The 25,086-nt window shown below is 35.1% G+C and overlaps 3 protein-coding genes and 1 pseudogene across 3 annotated transcripts; 1 reads left to right on the top strand and 3 right to left on the bottom strand.

Annotated features, from left to right (window-relative positions):
• Nucleotides 1–1,456: 1,456 nt before the first annotated feature.
• LOC120203714 (probable methyltransferase At1g27930) lies at nucleotides 1,457–18,897 on the bottom strand. Its single transcript, XM_039203904.1, has 3 exons — nucleotides 18,885–18,897; nucleotides 17,490–17,500; nucleotides 1,457–2,511 (listed from the first exon to the last, which is right to left on the bottom strand). The coding sequence occupies exon 3, from the start codon at nucleotides 2,445–2,447 to the stop codon at nucleotides 1,530–1,532; it is 918 nt and encodes a 305-aa protein (XP_039059835.1). The 5' UTR covers nucleotides 2,448–2,511; nucleotides 17,490–17,500; nucleotides 18,885–18,897; the 3' UTR covers nucleotides 1,457–1,529.
• On the bottom strand, nucleotides 6,964–8,840 carry LOC120203715. Its single transcript, XM_039203905.1, has 3 exons — nucleotides 8,653–8,840; nucleotides 7,784–7,940; nucleotides 6,964–7,135 (listed from the first exon to the last, which is right to left on the bottom strand). The coding sequence occupies exons 1-3, from the start codon at nucleotides 8,794–8,796 to the stop codon at nucleotides 7,089–7,091; spliced, it is 348 nt and encodes a 115-aa protein (XP_039059836.1). The 5' UTR covers nucleotides 8,797–8,840; the 3' UTR covers nucleotides 6,964–7,088.
• On the top strand, nucleotides 10,116–17,693 carry LOC120203814 (annotated as a pseudogene).
• On the bottom strand, nucleotides 18,677–23,415 carry LOC120203713 (calmodulin-binding transcription activator 4-like). Its single transcript, XM_039203903.1, has 11 exons — nucleotides 23,277–23,415; nucleotides 23,086–23,201; nucleotides 22,760–22,848; nucleotides 22,607–22,652; nucleotides 21,865–22,404; nucleotides 21,246–21,336; nucleotides 20,935–21,152; nucleotides 20,143–20,825; nucleotides 19,481–20,057; nucleotides 19,058–19,351; nucleotides 18,677–18,873 (listed from the first exon to the last, which is right to left on the bottom strand). The coding sequence occupies exons 1-11, from the start codon at nucleotides 23,413–23,415 to the stop codon at nucleotides 18,781–18,783; spliced, it is 2,886 nt and encodes a 961-aa protein (XP_039059834.1). The 3' UTR covers nucleotides 18,677–18,780.
• Between the last annotated feature and the right edge of the window lie 1,671 nt (nucleotides 23,416–25,086).

The raw sequence follows: 25,086 nt of genomic DNA on the forward strand, positions 1-25,086 counted from the left end.
TGAAGTCGTAAAATTCCATTTACAATCTCAAACATTGTGTTTTGGACAATTAAGAACACTGTGGCGGTACATGATTGTTGATTTTATAGATAGATTAAATTAATTTTTTGTGAGTTTGAGGATTAAATTGAGTTTTTTAAAGTTGAAGGATTTATTTAATTTTTTAAAGAATTAAAAAAAATACTCCCGAGCAAGTATATTTAACCGGGTGTTCAAGTTTCTTGTTCTTCATATTTCCTTAGTAATTTAATTTTTAATTTTTTTAATATATATATATATATATATATATATATTTAAATGTTTATAGTAATTTAATTTCTATTTTTAGTATTTTTATATTAAGTTTTTTCTATATATTTGTATAGTTTAAATTTAAAATCCAAAATATTTTTTTAAATCAAATAAATCCTTAAACTTTTAAAAAAATCAATTTGATCCTCGAACTCGACAAAAAAAACTAATTTAACCCATCTATCACGTCACAACCACTGTAGATCTTCTCATCAGTATCGTGAAGTGTCATGTCAGTACCGTAACGATCAACAACAGAAATCATTAATCAAATGATCATATTGAATTTATTTTCTAAGTTTAAGGGTTAAATTAAGTGCAAAAAAATGAAAAAAAATCACATTGATTTTTTTCAAAGTACTAAGGTATCCCATACCCTTTTTGCCAAAAATGAAAGTTAATGGGTCAAACAAAAAAGGATTCATGATAGACAATAATCTGTTCCAGGGGTTTATTGTACTTTCTCAAACAAATTTATTAACATAAATTAGAAGAAAATTTATCTATGAATGAGAAAAGGAAAAAAATACTCATATAAATCTAAAACGGAATTCAACATAATTTATTTTAAATATTACTTATATAATTACAATTAATATAATTCTAATTACTCAAAATAAAATTTATTTATTATAACATACTTTGAAATAATATGTATATAACCAAATAATTATAAACTAATTAAACAAATTGCAAAGCCATAGAGATCATAAAATAAACAAAAAGGAAATTGAAAAACCAGAGATCTTGAATTTGAAACTGCAATTTTCAAAGCAAATATCTTAAAATTATAGATGAATGTAGTTTAATTTATAATACGATATATGTATACTTTCTGAATATATAATTAAAGCAATATTTATATAACTAAATAAAAATAAAAATATATAGAATTTTCCACATTAAACTTCAAAGAAAACAAAATTAATTAATAAACTAAAATTATCTCATTTTCAAACTACAGTTTTTTAAGTGTATAGTCTGCAGAATGACATATTGCTATTGGCACACAGTTGAATAACATAATTAAAATAATCTAACAAGAAAACAAAAATTTAAAAAAAAAAATCGCCGCCTCAACAACCATTGCCACTTTCTTAAATCAAATTCCACCACTTATAATAATAATAATAATAAAAAAAATCTAATTAAGTACAATTAAAAATTACCATTATCTTAAAGTATACATTTATTATTGAATTCCGACATACATGAACCATGGCAGCAAGCGGCGCATTTTAGCAAAACTGAGCGCCGCCGTGGCTGCTGATGCTAGCGGCGGACGGAATCTCAAAATGCCAGAGTCTACCGACGGCCTTGACCAAGTATTTCCTACACAAAAACTCCTCGGCGAAAGTCTTCTCCACCTTACGATCAACGTCGTGTAAGAACACGTGCGTCATTCCAGGTCCTTTCCGGTTCCTAGCCATGACGGCCGCCGAGAATATCGCCGCCATCCTACCGGGCGCCGTCGGAAAATAGCCACGCGGCGCATCTATCATTATTAAATCCCACTCCGTATCGTAGAACTCATCGGGAAACCCTGTCAAGGCAAGCTTGCACTTCCTGTTGCCGCGTAAATAAGCTTTCGACGGGAAACAATTCTTCTCCGAACGGTAATGGGAGAGCAAAGCGTTGGCTTCCTTGAGCTGCGTACGGTACTTAACGGGGTGCGCGTGGAGACTTGGCGCATCTTTGAGCACCGTCTGGACCCATTTCGGATCCTCTTCGAGGAATATAGTGTTCCCGTTCGGATTGATTGAAGTCCACATCAAGGAATCGTAGCCGAGTCCGAAGACGAGAAAATTACATGGTGAACGTTTCTTGAGGACGTCAAATGTAACGGAGATCTCCTTGAAGCTTTGTTGAGGTACGATGCGTGAGGTGGCATAGTGGATAATGGCTTGGAGTTGGATCGACGTGGCGGAGTTTTCAGCAACGGCATGAGAAGATGATCTGGTTTTGGCGACGGAGACATCAGAAACGGCTTGTGATGATCTGGTGTTACCAACGGAGCATAACAGTGAGTAGTCGGCGGCTTTTATGAAACTCGAGGTTAGTATGGCTCCGGCGATTAGGCCGGCGATAACGAGAGGGAAAACCCATTTCCTATTGGCGAGGAATTGCCTATGTTTAGCTATATCTTCCCTGTTCATTCTCTCTTTGTTTCACGCAATCGATAATCTGATTAAATGCAAAAAAGAACAAGAAATTATGGGTTTAAATTTTGACTTTTTTTGTTATGCAGAAGATGATGAAGGAGAAGAACAAGGCGTTGGAATAAGTGGACCAAATTTTTGGCTAATAAAAAGAAGCTGATAAGAGAGAAAATTATATTTTATTATTCTATCATTGAACTGACTTTTATATTTAAAAAATATATATAATTTTGATATTTGAACTACTTGTAATTAAATATCCCGTTAGGGTTGATTTAAGATGGATAAAATTATAATTATTGTTGTCGTGAATAAAAATATTTGAATTTTTCTGAATATTATTAAAATTTATGAATTAATATCGTTACATATTTAAATTAATTAGTAAGGAAAATTTTATTTTAATTATTAAATGTAATACTATTTAAATATTTAATAAAAATATTATTATTATTATGATTTGATTCAACTAGAGGGATGACCTTTACATTATGAATTAGTTAACGAGGCCTATGAACTTACCGTGTCTTGTATTTGTAATCCAAGACCCCTTTAAAAAAATATTAAACTTTAATTTTAAATTTGAATATTTTTTGTTAAAGTAATTAGTAAATATTTTGAGAAAAAGTAAAAAAGAAAGGGAAAAAAAGGTTATTACAGGAGCTCCTAATTCCTAGGGAGACTGGTAAGCATTGTCTTATAGAACACCTGTCCGCGATATTATTTTTTTTCTGAATTTGAAGTCTTATCTTGTCTCCTTACGTAGCATTTGGTGATTGGTGAATGTAGTACTGTGGGCTCCACACATTGTCTGTTTCTTTTAATTTGATTTAATTTAATTATTGATAATTTTCCAACAAATGCACCTAAATAAATGAATAAATACTAAAGTAAGCTTACTCAGTTTATCAACTTTTTATCCTTAGTTTATTACCATAGCTAGTGTAGTAGACGTTAGTTAGTGAGCAGGTTTCATGGAGATCCTCTCCCCCCACCCACCCTCCCTCATTTAGGTGGAGATGAGTATAAATTTCATAGATGGGATAGAGATAAAAATTAAATTATTATTGAGTAGATGTAATTATGATTTTGTATTTGTTCTATCTTTACCTATTTTATTTTGTCTCTATTCATCTCATATCATTGTTTGTATTTATATATTATGTAAGAATTTTATTTTTAGTTTTTTAATTTGTATTGAATTTATATTTTAATTTATCAATTAAAAGGTCGTGATGTTCTTTTTAAATGGTGACAGTTTGAATAATGTCACATATGGTGGGAGTAGGAACGGGCATCTCACCTAAACACCATACGTCGCGACTCGATTCAACCCAGTCCAATCAAGTTTTATTTTAAAAATTCAGGTTCAAGTGGATTTGGGTTGAGTTTGAGTTTAGTGTAAAAATAATCTGACCCGACTCGACTTGATATTATAATTATCTCTTATATATTTAGGAATAATTACAATAATACCTATTTCTATTTTATTTTTTTAATTAGGTTCTTATTTTACCTAATAAAAATGAATATATGTACAAATGTCAGGCTAGGTCTGTTCGAGTTTCAATCTAAAAATTCGGTCGAGTTTCAGGTTAGCTCAATTTTTGGTGGAGGGATTTAGTTTTTGATTCAGGTTCGGGTGGGTAAAAAACTTGACCCGATCCAACCCATGGCCATCCCTAGGTGGGAGGGTTAAAAGTTTCAAATTAATTATTATTGTTAAATAAAAGAGTAATTTTTAATTTTTGAGGGTTTAATTTTCAATAATTTAAACCTTGGGGACTAAATTGAAGTGAAATCAGAATTATGAGCGATTTTATTGTTATGCTTACAGATTATAGGACTTAATTAAAGTGAAATCAGAATAATAAGTGATTAAATTGGATAAATTTAAAAGTTGATGGCCAAAAGTGAAATTTGGATTAATTTGAACTCAGAGCAAAGATGGAGAAAAAAATCAGGAATCTTAAAACGTCTAGGGTCACGATTGTTGATTATTGTTAACTCTTTTTAAGAGTTATAATTGACGCCCATAGACTTAATTAATTGTTTGCAATTAAGTAGTCTTCTTAGATAAAGCATTACATTAAACAGCTTGGTGTGTTTTGTTGGTTTTGATGGAGGATTTGTGTTGTGATTGGATGGAAGGTTCAAGCTGGTGAAGGAAAAGAAGCAAAGGACGAAGCTTTGTTATGGTAAAAGCATGGACATGTTACCCACTGAAGTTGCAACCCTTTAAAAAAAATTTAAATTCTCTTATATTTTAAGTTTTTTTAATATATTTTCTTTGTTGATTATCTAATTTTACACCCATGTAATTTTATAACTTCGTATTCTCTAAAATTTTTAATATAATTTTTTAAGTTCACACTCCTAACATAAATTTTTACGTTCGTGCTTACACTCTATTGTCGTGGCAATGGATGAAAGACACTAGTCAGCACTTTAATGGCCCCCATAGATACATCTACTTCAAAAGGAGACGAAGGGATGGTGGGCTTATTATAGACCTACCCTAGATGGTGATGGAGAAGCTTATAAAACCCTAAATAAGGCAAACAACATGACAACAAATATTAGGTATAGGTTAAGAACGAGGGTGATGAAAGAAAGAAAAGACCACTGCAATCATCCTTGGCATATACCACTTCAATGGGTATGGCGACATCTAAACGATTTTGAAATTACTCCATTTTAACTCGTATTCTTCACGTATTGTCTGATTCAATTATCTCTTACTTTTTGAAGACATCTAAACGATTTTGGAAGATGTATTGTTCGAACTTTATCTTCATTTTCCTCGTGCCAAACATATCAAACTTTGTCTTCATTTTCTTCGAGACAAAGTGTTGAACAATCAACTGCAAGTTGACTATATGCCAACAACAACAAAAGAAGAAATTTGCTGACACTTTGACTGACCCACCGGTCCATTTACTCAATTGTGGCAGAAGCTATGCGTGTTTTCTCCTACTGGAGTTGCTATTATTTATCAACAAATCAAAGGTTCAATCAACAGGGAGAATGTTAGCATTATGTATTTAGCAAGATGGTTTTCATCAGTTTATAGAGGTTGGTATTTTACCATTTACTGCCATTGTAAAAGAGATTAGTATATCAGCCAAAAATTATACACTGTAATATAGGGTTTGGAAGAATGAGGATGTGGATGTGGATGTGGATGTTGCATTCTCTCTCTCTGGTCTAACACTGCTAACAGACTGCTCACATAGGTGCAGTGCATAGTTACCTAATTCGTTAAAAGGCTAGCTTTTTCGATTTGGATCCCAAACGTTGAACATAGGCGATCCAATTCATTGGATTTAATCAACAGAATGGAATTCTTAACTTGTTATATCCTTCAGACAAGAGGGAAAAAATCAAGAGCTAAGGATTAAATCTTCTTGAGAATCTACAAATTCAGAGTAACTCTGTTTCTTCTATTTTTCTTACATTAGTACTGAATTATATTTTTATCTACGTTAATACCTTTTGCACATGCAATTTGAGTTCTCGAGAAAATCGTTAAATTTATTTATATTTGTTCGTTGTTCCTTTATATAAATAATGTGCTTGTGCACGGTAACGGAACACGGTGAGGATTAAACCTCTCAAATTTTCAAAAAATTAGTTAGACCCCAATTTTTTTTGGAAAAAATATAAACTGAATCCTTCAAAATTTTAGAATATTTTAATTTAAACATCTAAACTTTTTAAAATATTAAGTTGACCCCCAAAATTTGTCACCAAGTACTGCCACAGTGCATATAGTTCATTATCATTATTGTAGATATAAATGTATAAAAAAATCATAATTATTGTAGGAATGCCATGGATACTAGTGAAAAAACAATACCCTAGCTTAGATGGTAGAGACATGACTTGGCTAATTATTTGTCACAGGTTTCAAAACTATTGAATTCTACATTTTTTCACGAACCAAACGACCTTGGTGGTAAATTTCTTCACTACCATATCTCAATAGATTAACGTCCAACTTATATTGTCATCAAATTTTTAATAAGAAATGACGAATTTAGAATATATGAATAGTTGAGTGATCATTTTGTAACTTTTAATAATCGAGGGACTCAACAAAACAACGTCTTATAATCGGAAGACTATTTTATAATTTTTAATAATCGAAAGGCTCAACAAAACAACACCCTATACTCGAGGGATCATTTGTATACTCGAGAGATCATTTGTGTACTTTACCCAAAGCTCTGTTAGTCCGCTAATACAAATATTTTACACAATATTTAAATTATTTAAAATTATACACTCTTAAATTAGAGATATATGAGCTTGAACATATTCAAACTAAGAGTTTGGTTTATATATACTAAAATTGTATTATTCATATTTCTTTTGTTTCGGCTTTTTTTTTTACGATTCTATTAGTGTTTTGTTTAAAATCATTAAAATTATGAGCTCTTACTCATTCACAAATGAAACATTAAAATAAAAAATAGCCAATAAAATATAACAATGAGACAAGAAAGAGATCTTATTCAAATTCTGAATAGTTCATAACATGTGGTAAATGTTTCATCAGTTTCCTACAAGACTAATTTAAAAAGAAGAAAAAAATACATGGAAAGACAAATATCTTCTTCAATTTCTTAAAATGGATTATGCAAAGCCTCCGCTGGTAGCTGTCCTGATAATCTGGAAGAGAGCTGTTATAAAGAATGAAGGGAAAAAAACAGTAAAAAAGGTTAGTATATTATTACGACATTTCATTTTCCTTGAAGTATTGTATTGTACACTCGTATTGACGCATGAATAAAGATATGACCTTTAAGAATCTGTGCTGTCCGACTTATTACCAAATAAACATATGACCTTTAAGATTCTAAATTGTAGTTATAGGAGTTTTAGAACCCATCAAGTAGCCTCAATTGTTAAAAGGAGTGTTGTTCTCTATAGAGGTCTTAGGATCAATCAGCTGCATTTGTAAGGTGTGAGTGCGTTGTCAATGATTAAAAATGATTCTTAACAGATACTACATTGTAATCACCTCATACTATTAAATATTTATATAACTTTAAAATAATATAAATCAAAGGTTGTATTTTCTCGATACTTAACTTTTCTTTCCCTTTTCTTACTTCTTACCCGATCCTAAACATTGCATAAATATTACACTATTTACTAAAGAAGCAAGCATAAACAGGCATAAGCACAGACACACCATGTACTTCTATCTGTATTATCAAGAGCATGTTGACCATATTAAGGCAAAACTATTGCATTGCATTCGCTATTTCAAAAAATCACTCTAAGGGAAATATGATCGTGAAAGGATTAGCTGCTGATTATCTTACACGATCCAATGACAACGAACACGAAGAAACCAAGCAGTACAGGACCTACAGGATAGTCATTTCCTTTCTTTGTGGTTGTTTCAGGCACAGCTCCTCTCTTTGTTATGTTCTTCTGGAATTTCTCCACCTTCCTCTCTGCAAGGCGCCTTGATGTTGTCTGCACGCATAAGGACAAAGGACATCACGTAAATGGATAATCTGTTTTCCCCCTAGAAAACTTAAGCAATTTTTTAACTATCAGAAAGGAGAAATGCTTTTAGGTGATAATTCAGTTTGGCATACAACTAATACCATTACTTGCATAATAGCATTGTGCGTTTACTCACTTTATATACAAATAAATCTATTTAAATTGATTTGTATTTCTATCAGAATAAAAGTTTCATTGGTGCAATTAAAATAAAATCAAAATTTCATATGTACAAGTAAACTAAACCAAAGTTTATCACAATTCACATTTAGATGAAAATAATCAGATCTCATTTAGAGAGTTACGTTTTCTTTTTCTTTTTTGAACTTTGAAAAAGAGAAATATGAAGAGAAGAAAAAAAGATACTTCAAGAAATTTGCGATTAAATTTTGCATCCAAAAAACAGCTAAATTAAGGTTCGTCGAGCTAAATTGTTCGCATATTTTGAAGTTTAAGAGCATGCATGATCAAATATTAGTAATATAAATCAGCAAAATTGAGATATACAATAGAAACTCCCGCGCGTACACACATCTGTAGATAGATAGATCAGATCATTTCATGTACAAGCAGATTAAGGGAAAGAAAAAAAATTAATAAAAGAGAATTGCTAATACCGATAACCGACTATCACAAAAATAAATAGTTTTGGAAAAAGGGGGAAAACCACCAAAATTACCATGGTGACGGCGAGATCAGGTAACCGGAGACGACTGCGGCAAAGAAAGTGTAAGAAAATTTCAGGCACGGTGTTGAGTTTTTTTTTCCCCGGCGAACAAGATTTTCCTGTTTCGTTTTCTCGAGAAAAATCTACAGATTTCATAAAACTAAATGTCCAACTAATCGATCCTTTTATATAACAGAAACGATAAATTTGAGTGGGGATCCCTTCTTCGGGCGTAACGTCAAGGGCTTCGGTGTCCCGGCCCAAGGAGAACACGTGGTGGAATGTCCTTGGTAAACGTAGACTTTGGGGAAATAAAAGGTAGATAAACGTCTTTTAATTGAATTTATTTGTTTTATTGATTCTAGTGAAAAAAAATGGTTAGTTGAGGGGGGAAAAGAGTTCAGAATATAAGGTGGTGTTTGGTTCGTATGAATCTTTTAGAATTAGGGGGAATTAAAATTTAATTTCACTACTTTTCTATGTTTGGTTCAAGTTTTCGAAGGGAATTGAAATCACTCATAGCTTCAACTTTCCATCAAATGAGGAAAATTGAATTTCATCCATTCTATAATGAAATTCAATTTCATTGTTGTAGGGAATTGAAATTTGACCGTACTACCCTCATCAATCTTTTGATAATTTATTCATATATTGAATAAAAATATTTTTTTATTATTTTGGGTCGGGTCAGATTTCTAATTCACATATTCGGGTTGTTCTGGTGAAACTTTATCTTGGTCTGGTAGGGTTAGTTTTTTTAAGTATAATATTCGGGTCGGGTCGAGTTCGGGATTAGGATGAAAAATATCATACCTGAAAATATATATAATTTTACCTTATATATTTAGGAATAATTACAATAATACCCCTCTATATATAATTTTTTTTTCAATTAATTCACTGTTTTTATTGAATAAAAATATTTTTTTATTATTTCGGGTCGGATTTCTAATTCATATATTCGGGTCAATCATGTCATTTTACATTACTGAAATCAAATTCATTTGACATGTCTGCGAACCAAACTGAATATGGAATTAGATTCTAATTCAATTTTCTACCAACCAAACATAATATGGAATTGGATTCCAATTCCTGACAGATTTCAATTCATTCACATATTCCAATTCCCTCATAAACATTCCAGCGAACCAAACGTCACCTAAGATTCAAAAATCCAAGTCCCCTAAGATGCACCAAATCCACTTAACGGCTACTACTATCAATTCCTATATTTGTCGAGTAGTCGATAGTATAGTTTTTTCCCCACAAAATTAGAACATAAAAGTTTTTAAATTACTTATATTAATTGTGTATAAATATTGTTTTTAAGTAATATATTTTGAAATTATGTATAAAATATTATTTTTTTCCTTTTGAATGTTCTTTTAATTTATTAGTTTAATTACTATATGAGATGCAATTGTGTGATTTATGTATAAAATATCGTTTTACTACAAGGTTAGTCTCCTTGGTGCCAAGATGTGGTTCAAATGCTGGGATAAAATCTCAACCTATGGTTTCAAGCTCCACCATCATTACTACCAGTTTATTGGTTCCAAGAGAGTTAGCAAGTCTTGGTGGAGAAAGCTCATGCTTTCATGGCTAACTGGTTGGACCTTGGTTTCTATTTGGATCTTCTGTTATATGAGCTCTCAAGCTAAAGAAAAGAGAAAGCAGAAGCTCGCCAGCATGTGCGACGAGCGTGCTCATGTTTCAGGACCAGTTTAATGTAAGCATGAACCATATCCAGGCGATGTCGATTTTGATCTCGACTTTCCACCATGGAAAAAACCCTTCTGCGATTTAATATTGATCAAGTAAGTTATATCTGTTAGATTTGTCTAGAAATTAAGTTGACAAGTTAGAAATTTCATCTTGGTTGGTGGCCAACTTATTGGAAATTTCATTTTGGTTGGTGGCCAAACTTTGAACATGTGAATTTCATATTTGGTGGCTAACTTGTACACATTGGAAAATTCTTTGGTAGGTGGCCAAACTTTGAACATATTGTTCTTGAAACTCAACTATAAATAGGCCTAAGTATTTCCATTAGAAATCATCCCAAAAACAAGTTCTCTCTTCCTCTTGTATTCTTCATTCTCCCACTTTGGGAATTCCAAAGAATTCCATTTGTTGTAATATTGGCGATATAGTGAAGTTATCATCCGGTGTGGTGCCCGAGGAGTAGACGATATTTTCGTCGAACCTCGTAAATTTGGTGTGTTCTCTCCTTTATTGTTTTTTATTCGGTTCTTTTCCATTGTGTTTCAATATTCAATAGTTTGACAGGTTTATCCGCTGTGCAACCTTTGGTGGTTTTAATCTTGACATTTTAGGTCAATTTTAAAACTACGTTCATGTGGGAAATAACCCGTTTTCCCCAACAATTGGCATCAGAGCTTCGGTTGAGGTTATCCTGGTGGTTCCGTTGCTGAAAATATACAGTTCGTGATATTGAATATTGTTCGTTAGAATTAAAATGCCAAAATTCGGATCAGTTGAGACATCAAGCTCTTCATCTGGACCGGTGAGGAGGGTGATGTCAAATGCAAATTTCTCGGTGGAGTTGTTCGATGGATCCGGTCATTTTGGCATGTGGCAAGGCGAGGTGTTAGACGTTTTATTCCAACAAGGTCTAGACATTGCCATTGAGGAAGAAAAGCCCGAATATATGGAGGAGAAAGAATGGGGAACAATCAATCGTTTGGCGTGCAGCACAATTCGATCTTGTCTTTCCAGGGAGTAGAAGTATGGCTACAAGAACGAGACTTCTGCAAGTAAGATGTGGAAAGCTTTGGAGGAAAAATTCCTGAAGAAAAGCTCTCAGAATCGTCTCCACATGAAGAAAAGATTGCTCAGATTTAATTATCAATCAGACACCAGTATGAATGAACACATCACTGCGTTCAATGAGCTAGTGGAAGACTTATTGGGCATGGATGAAACCTTCAAAGATGAAGATTTGGCTTGGATGTTGTTGTCATCTCTTCCAGATGAATTTGAGCACCTTAAGACAACGTTACTTCATGATAAGGATAATGTTACCCTTAAAGATGTAACTACTGCTTTGTATAGTTATGAACTCAGGAAGAAAACCAAGAAGGAGAGCAAGTACGAAGCAGCAGAGGCCATGGTGGCAAGAGGTCGCTCGAAAAGTCAAAAGCCAAAGTGGAGAGGGAGATCAAAGTCGAAGTCCAGACTGGGAAAATATGAATGTGCCTTTTGTCATGAGAAAGGTCATTGGAAGAAAGATTGTCCGAAGCTGAAGAAGAAAGGAAAAGCTGCTCCAGATGCGTGTGTTGCAGAGCATGATGCACATGACTCTGACATATCATTGGTTGCTTCATCAACAACATTCCATTCCGATGAGTGGATATTAGATTCGGGTTGCACCTATCATATGTCCCCTATTCGGGAGTGGTTCTCCGATTTAGTGGAACTAAATGCAGGAGTTGTTTATATGGGCAATGACAATGCCTGTAAAACTGTTGGGATAGGTTCAATTCGATTGAAGAATCAAGATGGATCAACCAGAGTTCTGACGGATGTCCGATACGTGCCCAGTTTGAAGAAAAATCTCATCTCGTTGGGAGCCTTAGAATCCAAAGGCTCAATAGTCACTATAAGGGATGGAGTTTTAAAAGTCATATATGGCGCACTTGTGATGATGAAGGGCATCAGGAAAAATAATTTGTATTACTACCAAGGTAGTACAATTATTGGAGCAGTTGCAGCAGTTTTCGGAGGTGATGATTTGGACGCAACCCATTTGTGGTATATGCGGTTGGGACATGCTGGAGATAAATCCTTGCAACTTCTGGCAAAGAAAGGATTGTTGAAAGGTGCAAAGGCTTGCAAATTGAACTTTTACGAACATTGTGTTCTGGGAAAGCAGAAGAGAGTGAAGTTTGGCACCACTATACATAATATAAAAGGTATTGTAGATTATATTCACTTAGATGTATGGGGTCCTTCAAAGACATCATCTTTGGGAGGAAACCATTATTTTGTAACTTTTATAGATGACTTTTCCAGAAGAGTTTGGGTGTATCCCATGAAGTCTAAAGATGAAGTGCTTCAAATTTTCCTGAAATGGAAAAATATGATCGAGAACCAGACTGGTAGAAAGATCAAATGTCTTAGGACGGACAATGGAGGGGAATATAAAAGTGACCCATTCTTTGACGTTTGCCATGAGTATGGTATTGTTAGACACTTCACTGTTAGACATACACCACAACAGAATGGGGTATCAGAGCGTATGAATCGAACACTATTGGAGAAAGTTCGATGTATGTTGTCTAATGTTGGGTTAGGTAAGGCATTTTGGGCTGAGGCTGTGACATATGTTGGCCATCTCATTAATCGTCTGCCGTCATCAGCGATAGGAGGAAAAACACCATTGGAGGTATGGTCTGGAAAACCTGCTACTGATTATGATTCCTTACATGTATTTGGATCCACTGCTTATTATCATGTGAAGGAATCCAAGCTTGATCCGAGAGCAAAGAAGGCTCTCTTTATGGGAATCACCCATGGAGTGAAGGGATTCCGCCTTTGGTGTTTAGACACCAAGAAGATAATTTGTAGCAGAGATGTTACCTTTGATGAATCTGCCCTAGTAAAGAAGGTAACAAGTGAAGCTGTCCAGACAAGTAGTACTCCGCAGCAGGTGGAGCATACTCCAAAACAGGTGGAGTTTCAGTAGATGATGATCCCAGAAGTTGATGCAGCTGATTATTCAACTCCAATAGAAGAATCAGAAGATGAAGAGGTTCAAACCCAAGAACCATTGGAGATACCAGAAACACTTGCAGTTACAAGGCCAAGGAGAGAAATTCGTAGACCTGCTCGATTTGTTGATATGGTGGCCTATGCTCTTCCAGTTGTTGATGATGATATCCCTATCACTTACCAAGAAGCAATACAAAGCTTGGAAAGTGATAAGTGGAAAAGTGCCATGGATGAAGAAATGCAATCTCTTCAAAAGAACGACACTTGGAAACTGGCACAATTACCGAAAGGTAAAAGAGTCATTGGATGCAAGTGGGTATTTGTAAAGAAAGATGGATCTCATAACAAGAAAGATGTTCGCTACAAGGCACGGTTGGTAGCTAAAGGCTACGCTCAAAAGGAGGGAATCGACTACAATGAAGTATTTTCCCCTGTTGTGAAGCATTCCTCCATTAGAATATTGTTGGCCTTGGTAGCACAGTTGAATTTAGAGCTAGCTCAACTTGATGTAAAGACGGCTTTCTTGTACGGTGATTTAGAAGAGGAGATCTATATGACACAGCCAGAAGGATACAAAGATGGTGGTTGTGAGAAATGGGTTTGTAAGCTGAACAAATCGCTATATGGATTGAAGCAATCTCCGAGGCAGTGGTACAAGCGATTTGATAGCTTTATGAGGAGGTAAAAGTATACTAGAAGCAAATATGATCATTGTGTGTATTTGCAAAAGCTCAAAGATGGATCTTTCATTTATCTTCTCTTGTACGTTGACGATATGTTGATCGCTTCGAAGAGTCAAAAGGAGATAGACAAATTAAAGGCTCAGTTGAATCAAGAGTTTGAGATGAAAGATCTAGGTGAGGCCAAGAAGATTCTTGGTATGGAGATAAGCAGAGATAGACAGAGAGGGAAGCTTTGTTTAACACAGAAGCAGTATCTGAGAAATGTATTACAATGTTTTGGCATGAATGAAAATACCAAACATGTAAGTATCCCATTGGCTTCTCATTTGAAACTTAGTTCTCAATTATCTCCTAAAACTAACTATGAACGAGTGTATATGGCAAAAGTTCCATATGCTAATGCAGTTGGGAGCTTGATGTATGCAATGGTGTGTACACGTCCTGACATTTCACAAGCAGTTGGAGTTGTGAGCAGGTATATGCATGATCCTGGAGAAGGACATTGGCAAGCTGTGAAATGGATTCTACGGTATCTCCAACAAACCGTGGATGTTGGTTTAGTTTTTGAACATGATGAAGCACTTGGTCAGTGTATGGTTGGATATGTTGATTCCGATTATGCTGGTGATTTGGATAAGCGTCGATCAACTACTGGGTATTTGTTTACTCTTGCTAAAGCCCCAGTAAGTTGGAAGTCTACATTCCAATCTACGGTGGCCTTGTCTACTATAGAGGCAGAATACATGGCAGTTTCAGAGGCTGTAAAGGAAGCAATTTGGCTTAACGGGTTGATGGAAGACTAGGGAGTTGTTCAAAGTCACATTAGTCTCTATTGTGACAATCAGAGCGCTATTCACTTAGCGAAAAATCAAGTCTACCATTCAAGGACTAAGCATATCGACGTGAGGTATCACTTTGTACGGGAGATCTTTGAAGAAGGAAAGATTCTACTTCAGAAAATTGCGACATCAGAAAATCCTGCAAATATGATGACCAAGGTGGTAACAATAATCAAGTTCAATCATTGTTTGAACTTGATTAACATCCTGAAAGTATGAACACCTTCGGGTGTGTGGCGCTTGTGAGCGCAATTAGAGGCACTACAAATTTGGGGAGTTGAAGAAGTTGAGTAGGCTTGGTAATTTCAAGCCAAGGTGGAGATTTGTTAGATTTGTCTAGAAATTAAGTTGACAAGTTGGAAATTTCATCTTGGTTGGTGGCCAACTTATTGGAAATTTCATTTTGGTTGGTGGCCAAACTTTGAACATGTGAATTTCATATTTGGTGGCTAACTTGTACACATTGGAAAATTCTTTGGTAGGTGGCCAAACTTTGAACATATTGTTCTTGAAACTCAACTATAAATAGGCCTAAGTATTTCCATTAGAAATCATCCCAAAAACAAGTTATCTCTTCCTCTTGTATTCTTCATTCTCCCACTTTGGGAATTCCAAAGAATTCCATTTGTTGTAATATTGGCGATATAGTGAAGTTATCATCCGGTGTGGTGCCCGAGGAGTAGACGATATTCTCGTCGAACCTCGTAAATTTGGTGTGTTCTCTTCTTTATTGTTTTTTATTCGGTTCTTTTCCATTGTGTTTCAATATTCAATAGTTTGACAGGTTTATCCGCTGTGCAACCTTTGGTGGTTTTAATCTTGACATTTTAGGTCAATTTTAAAACTACGTTCGTGTGGGAAATAACCCGTTTTCCCCAACAATATCCTCTTCTCCTAACCTTTAGTGAGGATGATATAACTAGTTAATGTAAGATAATTATACATTTGTTGTCCTTGATTACCATAGTTTGCCTTAGCATGCTAAATTCAAAGTGATTATGTTTTTGTTGTGCTTGTTTGCCATCGTTTAATCTGTCCCTAGCTTGATTTAAAATGATTAATATTGTTGCTCTTTCCTTAATTTAGAATTAAACTAGTCGGATTTGGCAATTTAATCAGAGTAATGACCTGTTGTTTTTTGTTGCCTTTAATTATTCAAATTCAACTGAAATTGATACTTGACGCTTTAGATCAAATATGAATTTTGCCAACTTGACAGCTATTCGAACGGAAAAGTCCAAGTGGTTTTAGTTGTGGATTCCATGATTACTTGTGTTTTAGTCAATTAAGGAAACTCACTTTATGAACCTGTAGACTACTTTTGCAAGCTACACCGAGCGAACTGCTTTCGAGAGGCCCCTCACTAGTGGCGTGACATATGCTGTAAGGGTGCTCCACTCCGAAAGACAACAATTTGAGAAGCATCAAAGCTGGACTATTAAGAGGATGGATACACTCAGACAAAATCTAGTTCATGAGTATAATCCCGACCTCTTGGAACCATCGCCAACTCAAGACGAATATGTAACGTGCTTGTTATCTTTGCACAGTATTCTTAATGTCGAGCATTGGCACTGGTTGAATAAAGAATTTTGAGTTCTTGTTTATAATCGACAATTGTGAATCTTTAATTCTTTATGTATCAACAGGAAGATCGCGAGAATGTATTGTGCGCGAGAAAATCAGGAAAAGGGGGGGTGCTAACAGCTCCTTTTAGGTTACTCGAAACAAATCGTCTTGGAGTTATTTTGACATTTGCAGTGTACAAGACCTCGAATGCAACTCCCAATGAGAGGATTCAAGCAACTGATGGGTATGTTTCCAGTATGAATCAAAAGTAGCAACTTTTAATCGATGTTTCCTTTTATTTTACAAGAAACTAGTGGGAAGCTGAATGCCTTAGTCTTTCCAATAGCTTAAGGACTGTAAAATTGATTATATGCATCAATCATAATCATAATACATGCAATTCTGAAAAAGGTGAAACGAACTTGATAAAAGGTGTTGATGTGATGCCCTAGTTAATGGTTTTGATAAGATGATCACATTAGCTATCAAGAAGTTATCTTACTACCATCATTGCTCAATCAGGTATGTTGGTGGAGTCTTTGATGTTGAGTCACTCGTGGAGAAATTGCTACAAAAGCTTGCGAGTAAACAAACAATTCTTGTCAATGTGTTGGACACGACCAATCAGTCTCACCCTATCAGTATGTATGGCTCAAATGCATCAGATGACAGGTTGGAGCTAGTCACCCACCTTACTTTTGGGGATCCTTTCCGAAAGCATGAGATGCGTAGTCCATCGATCTCGGATCACCTTTTGATCTTGCTTTCACCTTCTCTTTGAAATAGACATCTACTGTTCCTTTTCAACCGGTTTCAGCTCAATACAAATCTGCTCTTTGCTTTAAAAGCAAAAGTAGGCCATGCCTTTTCAACCGCATGCCAACCTTTATATAGCGTTCATCGTTATCTATATCCATAAAACCAGAGCAACTTAATCTATAAGTGTTTCTAAATTCATTTTCTTCCTTTTTTTTAATGAAAAAAAGTTAAATGTAAATCACTTTAACATAAAACCATGGACTATTTTTGTTCCTATAGGTTTAAGCATAAGCCACCATGGCCATGGTTAGCAATAATCACTCCAGTTGGCATCCTTGTGATAACATTATTTGTTGGGCATATATTCCATGCATGAAGAATAAGAATTGAGAATGATCTATATCTATATGGAAAAAAAATCATTATTTCAGAAGTATTCTTGTCCAGAGTGGTGAAAATTATGTAGTATCTAAGAATTTGAAAATTTCAACCAAAACATACTACTAGTGATAATAAGTTATTACCCCGTTAACCAAACGTGAAAATACAATTCTGGAAAAAAAAAATTATTCCCCTTGATAATAATTTTTTTTCCAAACCAAACGCCCCGAAATACTACCCATCATGCATTGATTTTAGCTCCAAAAGTGCCTTTTTCAATTTCCTATATTTAAAATTATTTTATTTCTTGCTTCGGTGCACAAATTAACCACAATTTATATTTATTATTTTCAAAATATTGATATAATTTAAATAAAAACTTATTTTAAAAAAGTAATTAGGGTTTTATTCATATAATTTAAATATTATATTCGTTGTGATTGGTTGAGTTGGTGAAAGACACTTAGGAATACTTGTTTTAGTTAAGCTTATGGATCTGAGAACAAATTTTCTGTGAATGAATCGCAAATTTATGAATGTGTGCTTTGTGAATGGTTGCCGTATTTTCATTCGAGGGATTGAACCCTGTATTGTGAAGAGCTCTGGAGCTTTTAAGCACTGGATTGTTAGTTACTTCATTCTGATAATCTCCAGGCTTTAAATCTATAAAGTTGCCATTAAATGGAATTTTCTGGTTTTAGTTTTGGATTTGTCATCTGCCTACCAACTAGATAAAGCAACCTAGAGAGGAGCTGCACATTATTATTGGCTTCCGAGTTACCTCTTAAGGCATCTTCGATTCTCTTTTCTTATCTGAGTTCCCTATTACCAGCTCGATCAGCTCACCATGTTCACTTTATATTCCTTTTGTCATCTTGAAAGAAGATAAAATTCTGGTTAATAGTTTGCTAATTAAAGGATTTGCTGGTGTTGGTTTTGGTAACTGCATGCAATGGGAAAATAAGAGGAAAGCATGGTCATTTTTAAGGAAATTTATTGGTCACAATAGCAGCTAGTCAACCCTATCTTAAAGCTATAAAACTAGTATTTACTAATTACAAGAAGCATATATAGCACCATTACTAGGGTGAAATGCAGGCTATTATACAACTCTAGTAAACTATCAAATCAGGTTTAGGAGCAAGGTTAGTTAAGGTGGTCACAAAGTGCTCCTACTGGAACTGGAAGAAATCATCACTTTCCATATCATAAATATCACCTACAGAAGTTGGTTCTGCTTGTTCACTTGTGTTAGACAGTTTAGCCTACAAAGAACAATAGAAGAGATTCAGAATTATAATCCCATTGCAAAAGAAGTTCGAAAACAATTAACAGATCTTTTATGGGTTTAGGGTTCTGTGTTTTAAATATTTATGTTGTCACTCTTTGTTACCGAATAAATCAGTTTCAACAATTAACAGATCATTCAAAGTACTCGGTCCTACTTACCTTAGCTTCACGATATCTTTCAAGCATCCGGCGATATTGTTGACGTGCATCTGGAGAATCAACCATAGACAACACACGTGAAACAGCCTCATCAACAGCGCCATCCACTTTCTGCTTGCGGAACACTTTGAGGATGTCCTCATCTTCACTTTCACCAATGGGATCTGGTTCACTGCGAAAACCTCGCAAGCCAACACCTTTCCGTCGCCAACGAAGTACTACCTTATCTAGAACACCGACAGCCCAACAGATTACCCTGTAATTCTTCCTGACTTGATAACCTCTCACATGAGCCTGATACAAGGGCAAAGACAAGGATTTTGAAACATTCCATCTCGTACAACAACCTGATACATGGGATTTGACAGGGGGAGAGAAGAATATTTTAGACAACTCTCGGGCGAAGTACTGGGAAGTTCATACCTGTATTTTTACAACTTTCCGGCGAAGTGCCAGAAAATTTTTGCGACCTTTCCAGCCTCGAAATTTCTTCTGAATAGATAAAGCCGCTGAATTGTAATCACGGGAATTTCCAAAAGCTAGCTTTGACATAATTGGAAGACCTTCAATTTCATCTGAATAGATACCGTACTCGTCTACACTAGCAGCAGCAACTTCTTTCTCTTGTCGTTTCCTGAAAGAATGTGCTCGGAAAGCATTTTGTATACGTGCAGCGGCCTGAGCTGCATTTCGGACAGCAGCCAAGGTATCTTTAAGTGAAAGCTGATCCTCACTGTTGGCAAAGCTCCCCTTAGAGATGCTATTCACAGCCATTTCAGCCTGAAGTGCAGCTGTTCCTTTGGAAAGCTCACTTTCTTCAAGTGTAAGGGATGAAAGATGACTTGTCAGAGCTACCTCTGAAAGATAACCTGCAAGTCCTTTATGTCCCCTGGAGGCAGCAATTGATGCCGCGGTTTGGCCTGTCAGGTCTTGTGAGGTTGGATCTGTCACAGCCCCAGGTGAAGCACCGGAGGCTATAAGAGCAGCAACCATTTTTTCTCTGTTAAGGGGGGGGGGGGATTTCACACAATCAGTTTGATCATCAATGCCATTTTTATGTATTTGAAAGTAACAATTTTGATTACCTTCCAAATCGAACAGCCCAATGAAGAGCAGTCCACCCATTAATGTCTCGGAAATTTATATTGATTCCACAGTTTAAAATCGGATTTAAGGCCCACTCAAAGCCCAATCCAGCAGCCATGTGTATTATTCCTTGCTCCTTCTTTGACATGGTGCAGCCTGACTGATCAAGTGTTCCATTGGATCTAGAACTTAACCATTGCTGCAACTTGTCCTTTAAAAGCTCTTGCAGAAGCCAATCAACAGTACCAGAGGAAGAAGTCCCACTCCCAATTAGAAGAGTCTCTATGGCATTATTCCATGACTCATCATCAGCTTTGAACTTTCTTGGAAAATGTATTCCTGACTCGATGCTATCTTTCTGCAAAGAGAAATCGGATAGAAACATCTGTACGAATCTGACAAGTAACAATAGCTCTTCTGGACTTTTAGGAGCTTCTGTGTTTGATAAATTACACCGAGTGCATCTACTAGTATTAACTCTATACTCGAACTCTTTGATTTCACTGCAGGACTCTCTGTTGCCGCTAGTGATGCAGAGTGTGACCTTCCCGGGAAGTTGAGGAGGAGCTTTGCAACAGATAACACCGTCCTGAATGATCTCAAGAGGAACTTCAGTCTCACCAAACATACATGCCCAGGTGGATTCAGATGGATCACAACGAAAAGATCCAACAATGATAACCTACGTATGGAAATTATACTTTAAAATTTTTTACGCTTTAACAGAAGCAGTGAAGTCAAAGGACCACATGAAACAATAGAGTTTCAGTGACAAACAATTCTTTACTCACCTTCGTAACCTCACTGGTATAACCCCACTCCGGAGAAAATTCTTGAATTGTGAACTTCTGCTTCTGTGCAACAGGCAAGCTCGAACCTGTTGCAAGAGGAATTCCAATTTTGTCTTGGTTGAATATCTTATCAAAAACGGAAACGGTTCCAAGAGCTTGAATTGCAGCAGGACCTGAAGGGGTTTCAACATTTTTAACCTGCTGTTGAAATACAGAAACTGGCAGAGAAAGAAATGATCAGACCTTAACAAAATAAACTAGATACTTGAATTTCTAGTGTCAAAATTACTGTCAAGAGTAGGAGATCATACAGTCGTTGATGTTAGATGCATTGAAATTCAGCCAATCAGACTGTTCCTGATGCTCGGCTTGTTCTTTCCTTGAAGAAGATAAAGGCTTTCCCTGTTTAAGGACAAACAAATTCTCATAGCAGGGGAAAAAATTATTGGTCTAATATTGGTCAGGTACCCGCCTTTAAGAAGGGGAGTTACAGTAGGTCTGGGACTCGAACCCCAGATACTGCAATATAACCTCGGCTAAACGTCATTTAGAATTGAATAGTTAGAAAAGGACATATAACAACTTATTATTCAGGTATTGGTGCTTTATGCTCGTAGAGCAATGAAATATATGGTTGGGAACAAATTCGCTAAATCAGACATGAATCTTTATGATGTGACAAGTAGATATACCATACAGGACCATTAACATGCAGATAATAAAACACTTGCCATTGTTTGATATTTATGATAAAAACTACGCAAGCAGGGGTGTGTCTGGTGTCTAACACCGGTATGTTTAATTTTTCTCAAGTATTTCCATGTAGTTGGACGACCATATTTCCAAACTCATGTAGAGAAATGTGTCAGACATGGGTGTCAAATATAACTGGAGAAAAATGAAGGCGGAGCCGCATAGAGAAGTATTTACCTGGGAGTCGACACCTGATTGATTTGTGTATGAGTCTAATACACTATTCCAATATAGAGATTCCTTACTTCCATCTGAATTGTCATTCCCATATGCTTGACTATGTTCACCATCGGAAAGCAGTGAGAAACTATCTGAATAATTTTCAACCCTAGAGGGTTGAGAATAAAGGCAACCTTGACCAATATCACCATGCTCATAAAATAGATCTGCATGTCGGTCTGGCTTGGCAATCTCCCCTCCATATTCCAGAAGTTTTGACTCATCACTATCTCCATCGAGGCTGCAGAAAGGACTCCCCTCTTCGAAGCTGTCCTCATTCAAACTTAACTGCTCTTCAAGCCTCTTTAAAGCTTGTCTAGTAAATACATCAGAGCTAACTTCAACAGACCCGGGACTAGACAAGTTCTGATATGTTTCGTGTAAACCATGGGCTAGAGTGTTGGATCCAGGATTTTGAGAAGTGTAAGAGTTCGGACTTGTACTTAAGACTGAGGAGGATACTGGCGACTGCACGATGGATGCCGGAGTGGATTTCGCCTGTATACAATCATGAAGAATGACACCAGTTTAGAATATAAAAGTATGTTAAACTCTCGTGCTGGACGGCATAAACTTATATCTGACACCACTATCAGCTACACAAAGTAAGCACATTAAACCATAATTGCTCAGAAACGTAGCTTAGAGAAAGCACATGAGGATCAAAAGGATAAAGTCATAAAGGGATGATATGAAATACCTCATTTGTCTCTCTATAATGAACAAGAACAATATGCTCATACGCCCTGCCAAAGTACTAAACTATTAGCAAATATGCCTCCCTATCCCAAAATATATCATATACATACAGCGACAAAGTTCGATAAATAAATAGATTATGAAGCAAACTTACGGGTCCAGCATCCAAAAGCTACGTCTCTGAAAAGTCGGGTTCTGCTCGCCATGAGCATAGTAACAATTCAGAGTTTCGGCATTACCAACCTGATCATGCATATAATATATAGCAATCCTCAGAACTCCATCGATATTAGAACAATCAAAATGGATTCAACATTTAACAAAACATAGTCCATTTTAAAGAATCAATTAGCTAATATTTAGACGATATGAAAGTTCCCAGAATTCCCCCGGGAAGGGGGGGCTCCTTCATTTTATAAACAACCAAAAGCACATATTTTATACAAATTTTATAGGGAGAATCCGAGAATATGAGAAAACCTTAAGCCTTTCATGGGCTTCACCGACAGTTCTTCCATCCTTCTTTTTACGCCAACTGTGACCATCTTTACGAAAGAAACGAAGAACCCTCTTGTTGAAAAGATACAACGAGCCACCTAAAACACAAAAAAAACTGAAGAAAATGGTGATTTTAACGAAATTTAAAAATGAAAAAGTTGAAAACGATTTACTTGTTGGCTTTTGAGGCGGCGCATGCGTCAGTTCATATTTTTCATGATTTTGTAGGATAAACAGAACTTCTGCTGGCTTCAACCACCGGGATTGAGCTTCTCGAAATAAGCTATCAATATCATAACCTGAGATAATCATTATTAAAGCCCTAAAATTAGATTTAATCTAACTTCAGACAGTAAAGAGAGAGATCCAAAGAGTTGAAAAAGAAAATCAAAAGGGTGTTGCTTTGTTCACCTGATTGAGCCATTTTCTTTGGATTCCCAGAACAAACACCAGAGCTAACAATTAGAGTAAAAGACAGGATCTTGTGATCATTTGAACTGGTGGCTGCTGCATCTGTGATTAAAATTGCCGGCTGGGGAGTTGGAGATTTGTTTTGAGGTTTAGAAAACGACTAAATTGTGGGTCTACTCCATGTACTATCCCTGTCCTTGTCTCTGCTTTTGATCAGATACACAACTTTATGTAACAAAGGAAAATTTACCCCTTTTATTCAGTCAATGACATGTTATATTTAAAGAATTCAAACAAATTTATATGATATCATTTTAATTTTAGTAATTATTAAATCATTTTGAAATTATATAAAAAATATAACTGATTTAGTAAAATGTTTTAATTCTAGCTATAATTATTTTGATGTAATATTGAAGGGGGAAAATATTAGAAGCCAGGGTAAGAAAAAAGATTGATTCATTTAAGGTATTGGAGAAATTATATGTTGAGATAAGATGAATGTTACACTGATGATAGGAAAATGTACGGAAGAAAGACACGATATCTTTTTCAACCTGGTATACAATAAACACCAAAATTTAAATGATTTAGATATTTTTTTAAATACATCATATAATTCATACAACTCTTTAGTGACATTATAATAAATACCTTATGTCGTAAATAATTCCTCTAAAACCATGAATGGAATAATATTTTCCCCACACATTATCTAAATAATTTTACTCTTATTAAAGCAAATTAATTTTACAATAGCGACAAGAATCTCTGTTATATTTGTGATAAATGAATTATTGTTATTTTTTGAAACTCTAAGTTTGAGTATTAGAAATGTCACTTATATTAACATTCAATGTCAAATAATTAAGAGTTATCTTCAAATAAATATTATCTTATACTCATTTAAGATTTATAAAAAAAAATTACAATGGCGTGAGGGAAAAGAGTCGTTTGGGTTTGGAGAAAGCATGTGAGAGTCCAGAACCGGAGGATAATGTGCTGAATATTTAAAAACACAATTTTTTATATTAAAAAAGCACGTGCAAAAGGTTGTGGTTACTTGTTTATGGTTATTGACTGCCTGGTGTCTACACCTAATTTCTGCATATTCCAAATCATAAATGATTAAATAAAAAGGTCCAACTGATTTCTTATAGTCAAAGGGTAATTTTTGTTGAATGGTTTGCCTCTGCGTGGAAATGGTAAAACTTTGATTTCTACTCTTTATTTGTTATTTTGAAAGTGTTCCGAGCTGGTGTTCCCTTTTGTTTAATTATTTGTTTTGTTTTTGGTGGTGGGTGGAACCACAACTCTTTAGATACCTCGTACATATACTTTTCAATCTCTATTCCATTTTTGTTCTTAAAATTGGTAATTTAGGGTCTTCTAATATTCTTAATTGACTAAAGATTATTTATATGTTATTAATACTAATTTAATTTAAACTTTTTAACATTAGTTTTCTTAGTTTTAATCTTTTTAACAAAATTTTATATTTTTTTATCAAATATATATGGTTTAGGGTAAGTGGAAGTTGGTGGGTGAATTACTCTTGTCCACCTCTGGTAT

The sequence above is a fragment of the Hibiscus syriacus genome, unplaced genomic scaffold (genome assembly GCF_006381635.1).
Source record: "Hibiscus syriacus cultivar Baekdansim isolate YM2019G1 unplaced genomic scaffold, ASM638163v2 tig00010263_pilon, whole genome shotgun sequence".
In the NCBI taxonomy this organism is placed as follows: domain Eukaryota; kingdom Viridiplantae; phylum Streptophyta; class Magnoliopsida; order Malvales; family Malvaceae; genus Hibiscus; species Hibiscus syriacus.

Coding starts and splice junctions, on each gene's coding strand:
- LOC120203713 (XM_039203903.1), bottom strand. CDS start 23,415: ATGATTATCTCAGGTTATGATATTGATAGCTTATTTCGAGAAGCTCAA. Junction 22,849..23,085: donor AAGCCCATGAAAGGCTTAAG/GTTTTCTCATAT, acceptor ATGCATGATCAG/GTTGGTAATGCCGAAACTCT. Junction 18,874..19,057: donor AAAGATATCGTGAAGCTAAG/GTAAGTAGGACC, acceptor TGTTCTTTGTAG/GCTAAACTGTCTAACACAAG.
- LOC120203715 (XM_039203905.1), bottom strand. CDS start 8,796: ATGAAATCTGTAGATTTTTCTCGAGAAAACGAAACAGGAAAATCTTGT. Junction 7,941..8,652: donor CTGATCTCGCCGTCACCATG/GTAATTTTGGTG, acceptor TTATGCGTGCAG/ACAACATCAAGGCGCCTTGC. Junction 7,136..7,783: donor GTTCGTTGTCATTGGATCGT/GTAAGATAATCA, acceptor TCTTTATAACAG/CTCTCTTCCAGATTATCAGG.
- LOC120203714 (XM_039203904.1), bottom strand. CDS start 2,447: ATGAACAGGGAAGATATAGCTAAACATAGGCAATTCCTCGCCAATAGG.